This window comes from Eumetopias jubatus, unplaced genomic scaffold (assembly GCF_037043125.1).
Source record: "Eumetopias jubatus isolate StellerSeaLion01/CBP00866 unplaced genomic scaffold, mEumJub1_p1.0 scaffold_3, whole genome shotgun sequence".
Lineage (NCBI taxonomy): Eukaryota > Metazoa > Chordata > Mammalia > Carnivora > Otariidae > Eumetopias > Eumetopias jubatus.
The window spans coordinates 91507325-91521935 of NW_028274809.1; the positions used below are offsets into that span (position 1 = coordinate 91507325).

A 14611-nucleotide genomic window follows, 5' to 3' on the forward strand; every position below is an offset into this window, starting at 1 on the left:
TCCACATTCTATTACAGATAAGTCCTATAATATCCTTTAAATTAATATTATTGAATGTTTCATTATTGCAAAAGACAGTAAATACATCAAAAAGTGATTTATTCTAGTTGGGAAAATACATACCTTAAAACTCAGAGGTAATAGGTTGATAAGTACAACGACCAAAAATAAATTAGAGAATAAAATAAAAAGACCAACATTGATCATGAAATGAAACCTTGAAATTGATATCACTAAAATAAATAAACTTCTGGCAAATCTAACCAAAATAAATGAAGAGAAAAAATATTAAACAGAAAAACTGGAAGGAGAGACAGTAACAGATGCAGGAAATCTCCTCCTGAGGGGAATTTTTAAATGTAGGGGGAAAAGAAAAGTGTGTTTCCACACTTAACTCAAGTGATAACAGCAATCCAGAATAAACTGATAAGCCTGGGAAATCGAGGACATAACTAAGGGTGCATTATCAAAAGGCTATGTCCAAAGAGTTTTATAGACAAATTCTATCAATCATTAAGCATCACATACTTTCTCAGATTTGTAAGCTGTTTCAAAGCAGAGAAAAGTTTTAAGGCATGCAAAGTTTATTTAATAGCACTGAGATAACTCTGGCATCAAAAGCTTACCATGGTGGGACACCTGAGTGCCTCGGTCGGTTAAGCATCTGCCTTTGGCTCAGGTCATGGTCTCCTCCCAAGGGGAATTTTTAAAAGTAGGGGAAAAAGAAAAGTATGTTCCCACACTTAACTCTAGGGATAATAGAAATCCATAGTCTCTGGGTCCTGGGATCAGGCCCCACGTGAGGCTCGGAGCCCTGCTGAGCAGAGAGTCTGCTTCTTCCTCTCCCCCTACCCCTTCACCCGACTTGTGCTCTGTCTCTGTATCAAATAAATGAATAAAATCTTAAAAAAAAAAAAACTTACAATAGTAATACATAAAAAGGAAATTTTAAGTCAATCTCAATTATGCATATAGGATGGAAAAGAACTAGAGTGTTCAATTATATAATATAGATACTAATATATGCTTATAAAAGAAACTCAGTGCTATGATAAAAAATGTAATAGACTGTGAAAGAGGATTATGTTTTTCTGGGACAGCAAAGAGAGTTCACATAAAGAACTTACAAAATATCACAAATTCAGCAACTTACACACATGCACAGAGTAACCGTAATGTGCGTCAAGTATTTAATCAAGAAAATCTAAAATCCACAACTGATAAAATTTCATACATGTAGAGAAATAAATATGTTACCATCATAGACGGGTATACTAAGCAAGTTGGTCATGGCGCCTGTCATGCCCAAATTACCATTACAGTTGGCCTCATCCTGCTCACAGTTCTAGCTCAGAAAACAATCCTCTAACTGGCTCATGTCAGGATCAGGCTCTGTGTGCACCACATTTTGGTGCCTTGACAAAAACTGCCTTTCTTTTCTTTTCTAAGATTGAGCCACCCAGTTACCCTGACCAAAACTGTTTAATCAAGAATCACTGTAATTTCTGTCTTTTTTTTTAAATCTAAGTGGCAGTTTGATGGTCTTGGCCTTAGTTTTTGGTCCTGATCTTTTGTTCCTTGAATCCAAAGAAAAATATTATAAGTTATTTATCTCTATATAGTAGTCATAATAACTATAAAATAATGTTGCTGTGAGCTCAGGAATATGACAAGGATACCCAATAACCAGTAGTGTCATTGATAATGGTTGTTGTGAGCTCTGCCCACCTAAATATGGCCTGATAAGAACAATTATACACACGCAGAATAAGGACACATTATTTGAGATAATATAGTTATATCTCTTAAAATATCAAGAAAACAGACCAAAAATATAAAAGAGCAAGTAGAGAAGTCTAGTGAAATGAATAGAAACATGAAAAAAATAAAAGAAAACCTAATACTTTGGGCTCCATGCCAGCAATAACATTTAAAGTGGTGCTATTTAAAATGGTAATGCCTAAGTATAAACTTAACATAAAATGCCTACATAAAGAAGGCCACAAAATTTCACAGAGATACATAAAAGAAGTGCTGAATTAAAAAAAGAAGTACACAAATTGTTAAGATTTTACAAAGCTAAAAGTGGGACACTAACATTTTATTTATATAATTCTCTATAGTTTTCTGTATGCCTAAAATATTTCGTGATTAAAAGAGAGAGAAAGAGAGCCCAATCAAGATGGTGGAGTAGGAGGAGGCTCACCTCCCCAAATGGACACACCAAAGCTGCAACTATACAGGGAGCAACTCTCTCTGAGTGTGACCTCAACACTAGCAGAAAAGCTCTTACATAGCTAAAGGTGCAAAGGAAAAGTCACATCCAGAAAGTAGGAAGGGCAGATGAGGTCTGGTTGGCACCCATGACCCTAGCACGGTGACCCACAAGCACCAAGTGGTATCCCAGGCACATATGTCCTCCCTGAGGAGGGTCTCAAGCCCCACATCAGGCCTCCCTCATACCCCCCACCCCCACTCTGGGGACCTGCATAAGGAAAACTAGCCACCATAACATCTGGCTTTGAAAATCAGGAGAGGGCTTCACTCTAGGAGTGCCAGACGGCTATAGATACTCTGCCGTAAAGGGTCCATGCACAGCCCCTCCTCTGAGACTCAGCACAAAGGCAGCATTTGAAAAGTGCCTGGGCCACTTATGGAAGCAAGCTAAATGTTCATCCATAGATAAACAGATAAAAAAGATATAGTACATACTGGAATATTACTCAGCCATTTAAAAAATTAGATATTGCCATTGGTGACAACATGGATAGACGTAGTGAGTATTAGGCTAAGTCAGAGAAGACAAATACCATATGCTTTCACTTATATGTGGAATCTAAAAACTAAAACCAATGAACAAAACTGAAACAAACTCATAAATACAGAAAACAAATGTGGTTGCCAGAGGGGAGAGGGGTAGGGCAATGAGTCAAACAGGTGAAGAGGATTAAGAGGTACAGTATGTAAGATGTAAAGAACAGCATAGGGAATTATAGTCAGTAATACTGTAATAACTCTATGTTATATGTCACCAATGTATGGTGACAGAAGGTAACTGTACCTATCATGGTGAGCTTTTCATAATGTATATAAATGTAATACAACTATGCTGTACATCTAAAACTAATATTGTTTGTCAGCTAAATTTCAATAAAAAACAAGCTATACCATATTTTTATTTTTAACTGGATAGACGGAGTTAAAATCTTCTCAAATTATTTCAGATTTAATAGAAATTTAATAAATATCCAAGCTTCTTTTCCTTCAAAGTTTAACAAAAATGCTAGAAGTTTTTTTAGGAATAATAAGATATATAAACAGCTAAAAAGAAAAATAAGTGACAGGAATGTACCTTCTCAAACACTGAAAATACATATTAATATATATATTGTAATATATTATATATATATATTTAAGCTATATGAACTAAAACAGACAACACAAGACTCAAATACCAATATACGGATGAGAAGAGAAATGTCAAAATGCCGGAAATATACACAGACTCACACAGATACATTTATATACAGTAAGTGATAAATATGTAGTATGTGATAAAAAGAAAAGGAGATAATCACAGATATTAAATGAATTCAAAGAGAAAGTTGTGTGTACTTTAAATTGATTTTCAAAAAATCTAGCAAAATATGCCATACACATGCATAATGTGAAAGATTAAAATTGGCTCAAGAAGTATGTTAACTAACTAGAATTTAAATAAAAATTTGAAAAAAAAAAGGATTTCAAAGGTACCTAACTGTATAAGAAATTGGAAGGATTTTCAAAAACATACTATTGGACAATATTCTGGCTCAAGATGTGTTTAAAATTTTAAAGAACTAATTCCTGTATTTTAAAAAATTGGTTCAGAGAAAAGAAAAATGTGGAAACCTTCCATATGTATTTTTCCAAGTAAGCATATTAAATACAATATGTTAAGCTGGGAAGAATGAGAGAGATAACTAACCTGAATCAATTAAAATGATAAACTATAGCCAAATAGAGTTTAAGAATAAATGTTCATTTGAAAGTTAGCTCTTTTTTAAAATTAATATTTATAAAGGGCAAACTCTAAAAATTCTATCAGTAAAACTAAAATGCATTTGATAAAACCAGTCATTTCTGAAAACATATTTATGTATAAACAGATATAGTTACACATAGGTTAAAAGAAATTGAGAGAAAATTCTTAAATGTGAGAAAAAAATCGCTCAAACGTTACAATTAAAACCTTGATAAAACTAAAATGATTTTCTATTTGATTTTTAGCATTACTTAGAAAGTTCTTGCTAACAAAATGTCTAGAAAAATAATATAAATATCAAAAAAGATAAATAAAAATAATTATTGGCAGATTTTATGACTGTATATAGGTTATATGATTATATGATGAGGAAAGTCTAAGAATGTAAATAAAAAAAGCCATCAGTAGAAAAAGAAAAATTAGAAAACATGGTAGATACAAGATGCTCATCACACCCAAGTTTAATTAGACCCTAGAAATCACCAGCAGAAATGCATAACCAGCAGAAACGCACATGGGAAATAAAACATTAATAGCAATGAAAATTTTGGTTGGATATGACCCCAAAACTGAAAAAAAAAAACAGGAACAAAACACAAAACCTCATGAACAAATAAAAACATACCTAGGGTATAAAATACAGTCAGTGGAGGAATATTCTTTTGGAATTTAAGAGAAAAGCCTTTCTCATACCATACACAAAACTAAATGCCAGGTGAATTAGATATCCTTATGTATTTGTTAAGCAATAAAAATATTAGAAATATATTAAAAATAATAAATCTGTTAAGTTTTTAAGCAAGAAATAACTTAGTTTCATGGAAACTAAATACTTTTTTATGTCAAGAGATACCATACATTGTGTTAAAATTCAACAGATAGAGATTTGGGTTAACGATCAAAGACTATACACAACTCCTTCTGGAAATGCTATTAATATGATATTCAAGGGATTAAAATGAGAGTAAAGAAATTTGTTTTTAAAGGTGCACAAATGATTACGATCATGATGTTAATGTGAGGGTGCAAAGGCAAAAAATTAAGAAACTGGAAAGCTGATGTGGTAACTGCCTTAGCTGACCTGAGAGTACTGAATCCCAAACCAACAACAGGTAAAAGGGAAATGAATTTGTTCTGGAGAGCCTCAACAGACTAGGAATTTGACCAGCAAGTAATCTGGAAAAGGAGGTGAAATTGGGGCTCAAAACTAGAGTACTCTTTGAAAGTCTGACCTTGTAGCCTCTGCCCACTTAGCACAGCCAGATGCTTGCCTTTCTTAACTCTAGTTAAAGACTAGACCTTTATTATTTAAAAAGAGGTAAAACACACTATGTTAACTAATTAGAATTTAAATAAAAATTTGAAAAAAAAAAGCTTGGAGACAGACAAAATTAACCATTTTAAGTCATCTTCTTGCTAACAAATTGCAACAGAGATAACATGAGCTTATTTAACCTTCAGTAATCCTTGGAAGAATAAAAGTTTCATATTTAATGCTGATTAAAAATTAAATAAAAATAAAACTTTAAAAAAAGGTAAAACAGTTCTCTGCACCAGGGACACAAGACACAATTGAGCATAAAGCTAACATTTCGAAAATAAAGGGATGAGGTGAAAGGCTGCCTTTATAATAAACAATTAGACCTCCAGCCTTTTCTCCTACTTTGTTCTCACAGTATTGTCAACAGGATTATATGTTCCAGATAACATTATCTGAGGACTACAGCCATCCCTAGCTTTAAAATAATTTCAACTATTACTTCCTTAAATATTTTTCTATCCATTCCCTACTCTCCTTCAAGGGCTCCAATTACAGTTACATTAAATCACTTGTTCATGTTCCTCAGATCACTTCATCTCTACTCTTTTTCTTTCAGTCTTTTTTTCTTCTTTGTTTAGTGTAATTTTTATTACTATGTCTTAAAGTTCACTTGTCATTTCTTCCGCAAAGTCTAATATGTTATTACCCCCATTTGGTACATTTTTAATTTCAGACATTATATTTTAGATCTCTAAAAGTTACATGTGGTTCTTTTTAGTATCTTCTATTTCATTCCTCATGTTTATATTTTCCTTTAAATTCTAGCACATACTTAAAATATTTACTGTTACTGTTTTAAGTTCCTTATCTTCAAATTCTATAATCTCTGCTATTTCTGGTTCTGCTTATATTGACTAGTTTTCCTCTAGCTTATGGATCACAATTTGTTGCCTTCTCATATGTATTGTAACTGGGTATAAGATACATGCAGAGAAATGCAAGTATCATAGGAACTCAGTTCAATGACTTTTCAAAATGTGAAAACATTTGCATAAGCAGACCAGAGCTCAAGAAACAAATATTACCAGTTCTACCACTTAAGCCCCTATTATGCCAATCTAATCCATATAAACCCAATGATATTCTATCATTGCTAGAAGTAGAAGTTTTCTGCCCTAATTCTCTCTGAACCAGTCTTATAGTCATACTGGTTTAATTATTAAGAAGTTAATTAATTTGACACTTTGTATGAGTCATGTTTTTAATTTTCTATAATCATAGTCCTACAAGGTATAAACAAATCACATGGTTATGTTTTGCTGTCATTGTGATTAGTCATTATCTCCTAGAAAGATATACAGAAGTATTTATGGATGAAATGATATGACATGTGGGATATACTTTAAAGTCATCTATTAGAGAAAGGATAAGAAGTGGAGGAGAAAAAGTATTGTATGTAGATAATTATTGAAGCTGTGTGATCACTGCTGATGCTGGATAATTAACTTATGGGATTCATTATACTATTTTTTGAGAATTTCTTTTAAAAAAATCTCTATTTTTAAACAGAGATAAAGATAAGTAGAGTAGAGGCAGACAGGAAGAGAGACAGAGACAGAGATACTAAGAGCAGTAGAACACTTATTTTGTATTCCAAATTGGTGATAGTGAGATTCAAAGAAATCACACTGCATAAGAAAGAATAACAATCAAATTAAATTTAAAAAGCTGGAGCAGCCCAAAGCCTCCTTAATAGGATTATGCATGAAATGAGGCCCCTTTCTGCAGGGCCTAATGTAATTCTGGAAGTAAGACTGGTTCTAGGTTATATTAAATCTCACTGCACACTGGGGTAAAATACTCCACAAATCTCTGAGTAATCAATTATTGGCTTCTGATAAAGAGTCAACATCAATTTAACAAAAACAACCAGAGTTTGCAGTCCAGAATCTAGAAAATTATCATCATTCTCCTCCTCTGGCTTTCAGTTGTGAGTCAGAGAAAAGCACTAGGCAGCTTGAGGGCCGTGACCATTAGACATGGCCCCAGAGACAAATACAGGTTGCCACCTGCATGTTATGGACTGAGGAGAGATTGATAAAGTGCTTGGAGGTGAATAATACTAGTAGTATACGTCGGGGTACATTGTTTCCCTGGAAACGTAACTCTTAGAGTGCTGTTTCAGTGCTCAAGTCCGAAAAATGCTGAGTCACCAGTAATAAAATGTCATCGTTGACAGCCTTTACCAAAAATAACATTGGAGCACCATGATAAAAATAAGGTTTTTCTTTTTTTCCTCTTTTTTAGGAGGAATTTTATGAGGATTTTATTTGTTTTTTTAGAGAGAGCATGAGCAGGGCGAGGAGCAGAAGGAGAGGGACAAGGGGACTCCCCGCGGAGCAGGGAGCCTGACTTGGGGCTCGATCCTAGGATCCTGAGATCGTGACCTGAGCTGAAGGCAGTCGCTTAACCAAATGAACCCCCCAGAAGCCCCTAAAATAAGGTTTTTCTTAACCCTCAAATGCTTAGTTCTGGAGGACTTAGAAAATTCACCTACAGGGGCGCCTGGGTGGCTTAGTCGTTGAGCATCTGCCTTCGGCTCAGGGTCCTGCTCCCAGGGCCCTGGGATCAAGCCCTGTGTTGGGCTCCCTGCTCCGCGGGAAGCCTGCTTCTCCCTCTCCCACTCCCCCTGCTTGTGTTCCCTCTCTCGCTGTCTCTCTCTGTCAAATAACTAAATAAATAAAAATCTTAAAAAAAATAAAAAAAATTCGTCTACATTTCTCTTTCTCTTTTCAAGGAGTTTCTTCACCTGGAAGAGTAACGGTAGTGTAGATCTGTCAGTGCATATCTGTATTGGCTTTTACTGATGTATCTTACACACAAAGAGTCAGAGAAAAAAGTATAGAAATAAGATGTCTTTTGGAAGCACAATATTAAGACTATGAAAGAATACAGTTTCAGTTGCACTTAAGCCCTATATAGTTTCTTTGCAAAGTCTTCCTTTGTGATGCTTCTTCAGAGGTTGTCCTGGTAATAAGGCAAAGATTTAGAGTCACTGTTTGATCATGAGGTTGCATGCAGACCACTGTGAGTCTCCAGTTCCTACAGTGTAAGGGGATGCCTGGCTATAGCTTTAACCAGCTTTTGATGCATTCAGCTGGAAGTGAATCAATTAAAGTTCGAGTAGGTTTGCCAAACTTAAGTCATCCTTCTGGAGAGGGTTTGCAAAAGCTTGCTTCTGTAAAGTATACATCAGTTTGGACATTCACCTCCAGGACCCTCTTTGCTTTCTCCTATCAACATTATTGTTTAAGAAATTCCTTTGCTGAGCTTCCAAGAAGAGTCATAAATAGAAAATCTGTATTACTCAATGGCAAATTTCTGTAAGGATTGGCAGCATACATGAAGAGAACTAATATATTCTTTTAGATATGTCAAGGGCTGAGCAGTTTCTGAATTTAGAAATTTATAAACCTCTCTTGAAGAATAGATGATTCTATGAATAATACTCAGCAGCATAATATGAAGAATAAGGATTAAAATGGGAAATCAGATTAGATAGACAAAAGATAAATACTTGGTAATAAACAATGGACTATTATATAAATGTACTTGTCATGTGTATGTACACATACACATGTGTATTTATATATACCTTTAAAGAGTGAACACTATTGAAAAGGTTTTTAAATGTATAATTCCATAAGCTTCCTTTTCCATTAAAGCATTCCACAGAAGTGAGCATATTGGAGTAAAAAAATAACGAGATATGTGTGTGTGTGTGTGCTCGCGCGCACATGTGTGAACATGAAAAACAAGAACATAAAAATAAGTGAAACACATAGTTTTCCATTTTCTTCAAATTCTGCCTTTGTGTTTGTTTTGCTTCATCCATTTATAGTCTCCAGTTCTTGCCAATACAGTTAAAATGATCCCCACACAATTTTTAATGGCTTTGTCTTGTTTGCTCTTTGGTATGGTTTGCAATTGGCAGTCACTTTAAGGTCAGTGAGCCATTCATTTGAAGTTATCTTTCTGATGCCTTATTTTTTGGGACTGCTATCAAATTAGGCATAAGTCATTTTTCAGCAAAGGAGGTGACATTTTATTTCTGTAATATCGTATAATAACCCATTTTGTGCGAAAGAAGGGATATTTCCTGTATGACTTAGAAAATATATAGCAACCTGTCTTAGGTTTCCCAACCACACTGTAAACAAGGCAAGGGGGAGCTTTGATTTGCTTCTTCTTTTTCCTTTTTTTTTAAACAAACCTGTATTAAGTAATACTCTGTGCTCACTTTATACGTATTATCTCTAATTTCTAAATAATCTGGAAAAACAATGATCATTGTTCTTATTTTCCTGATGAGGAACCTGTAACTCAGAGGTTTAAATAACTTGTCCACAGTCCCACAGCCAGCAAGTGTTCCTGGGCGTTAGATCACATGCTCTTTTGTGGCCCCTTTTCTTTCCCTCCTTGGCAAACTATTCAAATGAAGTAGATTATGGAATTTAGAAGTATGTTCCTTCATAAATTAAACAGGCAAAGTAAACCAGAAAAGGAGACAAGAGATTTTACTGGTTAGCATATTCTCTAGGACAGGTAGCATGGATTCTGTTTCTTCTGTAGTGGTTAGGGGTTATATACGGATTACATGGGCTTAAGTAGTCACCGTGCTTTTTACTAGCTCTTTAAAAGCAGCATGTTACTAACCTGAGACTCAGTTTACTCATCTATACATTGGGGGATAATAGTATCTATTTTGTAGTGGCATTCTGCAGATTAAGTAGGAAAATAAACATAAAGTGCTAAGCACATTGTCTGGCACATGGAAAGCATCTGCAAATATAAGCTAGGTAACCAGTTAATACTAATGTTTACTCAATATTCAACAAAAAGTTGTGATTCGAGTGAGGTTGAGAAAAAACATGGCTTGAATGTAATGGCCGACAGTCTTATGACTCAAAGTGTGTTCCCAGAATAGCAGAATCAGTGTTACCTGGCAACTTTCTAAATGCCAACTCATGGGCCCCACCCAGATGTACTGAATCAGAATCTCTGGGATGGGGCAGAGCTGCTGTGTGTTAACACACTTTCTAGATGCTTCTTACGTGTGCTACTGTGAAAGTCACTGACCCGGGGGTTAGGAAGTATGTGTACTTAATCATTTTACATACTGTCTAGCACTTTATTAGTAAACATTGTATGAAATGATAAACACTACTACTCAGTTATTGAATTCTTTGCTACCCATACACAGTACGCATGTCTAAAGATGCTGAGGGCTACGATTCCTTGGTAGCAGTGACGGTCTGTCATACACATTTGGCCTCAACGGCTAGGACACATACTGGGAATTCAAGACAATTGTTTTACTTGATTAATTGGTTTTGCTAAGTTTCTTTTAATTAACTGGCAAATCTACTTACTTTACTATGTTTAAAATACATTAAGCTTATTTCACATTCAATATAGATTTTATAGCTAAATCAAAATATAAATTTCAGAGTACTTTATAGATATATAAGGGAAACATATTTTTGTCTCAGAAATATCCTGAGTTTGTTTTTCGGTGGGGGAGTAGGGTGGACTTTGTTTGGTTATGTGTTTGACTCTGAAGAAGTGCTGTGGGAAGAAAAAGATGAAAGAGAAACAGTGAATTGGTCCTATTGACACATGTCACACTGCAGACTATCAAAGGAGAATTTGGTAAAATAATGGCCAATATTGAGATCCATGAATCAGAACATGCTATAGAGAACAATTACACAATAACAGTTTTATTTTTCTCAGAAAATGCACATTGAAGTGCTAATTAAACTTCAAGCACAAAGATCCAGATTGCTAACTTCGCTATAATCATGATCATGATCATTGTCAAGTACTGCTTAAGCACCTATGATGTTGGGACATTATGCTAAGATGTTGCAATTTATTAAAATTATGTAACATATTTAAGAGATGGGGAAAATAATCAGGTATGAGCCCTGATTACCATTTTTTTTTCTATTTTAAAGTCTTTATTTACACTTGAGAGCATCATGGCATATGAGAAAGAGCTAGGCCACTGTGGTCGAACAGACCTGGGAGACTGGATAAATGTCAATCATCATAGCACAGTGTTAGAAAATTCCAGCACAGTGCTTATTACATAAGATGTGCTCAATGAAAGTTATTACTGTCGTCCTAGCTACGATGAGGATGATGATGATGATGATGATGATGATGTCACTTAGCAGGTGCATAAGCAGTTGACAGAACAACCCTCTCACTTCACGCTGACAAGTAACTGCCTATGTCATCTCCCAGACATATGAAAGGAGGTTGAAATGTTTTTTCTATCTCCAATTTCTAAATGTTCCAAAAATAGTTTAATTAGGTTTGGAAAAGTAAACCTTAAAGGAAATTGCCTCTTAGAAACCCAAAGAAATAAACACAGAATGCCAGGCCATTACAACATTGTAAAAAATGCTCTATAACAGACATTTTAGCTCAGTGGCCAGAATTCTTGACTTATAAGGGCAACATTTTCATTGTAAAGTTCTTATAGCTTAATGGAGTTTATTATGAGCAAATTAGAAAAAAAAGCAAAGTGAGTAAGATCATGACCTCTATATTTAATTTAACTTACTCAGAATGCTAATTCTGCAAGTTGATTAATAAAGAATGTATGCTGCCACATTTTCTAAAGTGTGGTCATAGAATAATCATACAGACCAGTAACTTGCTTTATTCTTAAAATAAATGCTGCATCTTAAAGAAGGGAAAGTATGGGTCTAAATCCACTTTAATTCATCCAAGGTAAGGAAGCCAAGGATGTAAGAGCAAACGCTTTGGCTTCATCAGATAGGATAAAGTTCAGCCCAGCTGCATCACTTATTCAGTGCAAGCTACTTAGCTTTCCTAAGAATCAGTTTCTCCATCTGTACAATGGGACTGATAATAGTATGTACTTAGTAGGATTGTTATGGGTACTAAAGAGAAAAGTTTTACATGTGCCTTGCACACAGTAAGTACTCAATAAATGTTAACTTTTCTTATATTTAAGTCACACACAAAATAAGTAGAACCAACATTCCATTCCCGCAAATTACCCTTAATTAATACCTCTTCATCTTAATATTGTGTTGTCCTAACCCCCCAAAAAAACAACTCAACAAAGAAAAAATAACAACAAAGGGAAATCTCTTTCAGGAATAGAATTATGGAAATGTCAAAGATAAGGTTGCAAAAATTAATGATGAATCAATAATTCAAAGCTGCAAATACAGAGTATTAACGGATTTCAAAAATATTTTCCGTTTCTATACAAAGATTTCACACAATCTTCCCACAAATTGTATCACCACTGAACTCAGAGTAAACCTAAGTCTCCCTTCCTAATGTTTGGAGCCATATAACATATTCCTTAACCTCATTTTCTTTTTTAGCTCTTGAAGCCAAAGTACAAGTCTAAACTATCAGAGTTTAGCTTCTGAGACTATTAAGTGGAACCATTCTATTTGAGGAATATTTATTTTTCCATAGTCACGTTATGTTTCCTTTTTTTTTAAAAGAAAAAAATTAAAGGCAAATGCTTTAGATTTTTAAAAAGGGTTTTTCTTTTTTTTTTTTTGTCAGCTTTGGAAGAAGAACATGACAAAAGAACACCTCATCTTTGGGGAAAATAGCAAAAGGCAAAAACAGATCGTCACGAACGGAAGCTAAATTATACAGTAGAGTTGAGCTACTAAGATATAATTGATTCTGCCAGGATAAAAATGGAATAGAACCAAGAGATTATAATGAGAATCATTTTGGTACTAAAGAAGACCCCTTTAACAATGGGTGTGCATTCGAATCCTAGTGTGATCGTTATAGGCTCATTTTCCTTGTCCGTGTTCCCATGATAAAGGCCTTAAGAGAAGCACTGGCATTTTAAATTGCTCAGTCTCGCTTGCTCAATTTTTTTTCCTTCCTTCTTAGGTAAAATTATGTTCTTGTGTTACTAGAAGAATGTTTTGGAGAGCAAGTACTGTGAATATATAGTGGCCACCAGTGAAGGCAGCACTGGAGGATTAGGGTATTGACAAGGGAAGAGACATTACCTGCGGGCATTTGCTCCAAGGCCCCCACTCAGACATGACACATTCACTGGGACACAGAAGAGAGCATGACTGGGTTTCTGGGGGAATTTCATCCTGGCTGCACAGGCTGTTATCCACGGCTTCCCCTTCACTATCAGCAGCATTCACACATCTGCAAGGCAAGATCAAGGATAAAACAGTGGAGACTTAAAAACAGTGGAAAGTAAATGTAAAGCAGTTATGCTATACCATGGTCACTTACCCCTCAAAGATAATTAAACATAAAATAGACCAGCAGAGAAATCAAGGGGAAAAAAAGTTCCTTCTTCAGCCTTGTTGACCTTTATTGAGTGATAACCCTTCAGTTAGCAGAGCAAGAGAGAAAAATGGGAAGACTGAGGTCCATGGCCATTCTGAAAGAACTCTCCATCTCGAGAGACCTACTCTATTTTTACTCGGGTCCAGCACAGAGTGGATTTTCTTTTTACTGTAACAAATTTTGAAGGCTCTTCTTCTCTGAATGAGTTCATCACTTTGTAATAGTGAGAGCCTTCCTAGTTCCTGTAACTCTCTGAGACCTTTCCTACACTGCTATCTCACATCATCCAAACTTCCCTAATCTCTGTCCAACACATTTAAGGTCATGGCCAAGGAATGTAAAACATAATTAAACATGTTTTTCTCTCAGGTATTTTCTGCATTTCAGTAAGGAATTTTGGTATCATAAACCAAGGGGTAATATGTAAGCATTTTCATGTGGCATTTGAACACACAGTATACAGACGCTTGGCCTAACCTGTATTGGGCTTTGAAATAAGTGCTGGTCAAGGCAAGATAAATAACCATGCTATTGATTCAATCAAATCAAAACCAAAGTGTTATACCATTATATATCCACCAGAATGGCTTTAATAAAAAATATGGAAAATTTCAAGGGTTGGCAAGAACAGGCAACAACTGTAACTCTTCTTACTCTGCTGGTTGGAGCATAATACTCTTTGGAAAACTAGTTGGTAGTATCTACTAAAGGGCAACATATACATATCATATGACCCAACAATTCTATGCCTATATACATACACAAAAGAAATGTGCACCAAAAAAGAAAAAAAAACTGACAGAAAATATTCCTATTAGCACTATTCATAATCACCCAAACTAGAAATAGTCCAACTATTCAACAACAAGGTCAATAGATAAATATATTGTGGTAAATGGTGGGAATGCATGAACTACTGTTACATGATAGAACATGGG

General features: G+C 34.9%; 1 protein-coding gene across 1 annotated transcript in view; it reads right to left on the bottom strand.

Annotated features, from left to right (window-relative positions):
* Positions 1–14611, bottom strand: part of THSD7B (thrombospondin type 1 domain containing 7B) — a 763227-nt gene that overhangs the window by 74076 nt on the left and 674540 nt on the right. Inside the window, exon 16 of the mRNA XM_028101331.1 lies at positions 13376–13526. Coding sequence (XP_027957132.1) covers positions 13376–13526 — 151 coding nt within the window. The remainder of the gene's footprint in view (positions 1–13375; positions 13527–14611) is intronic.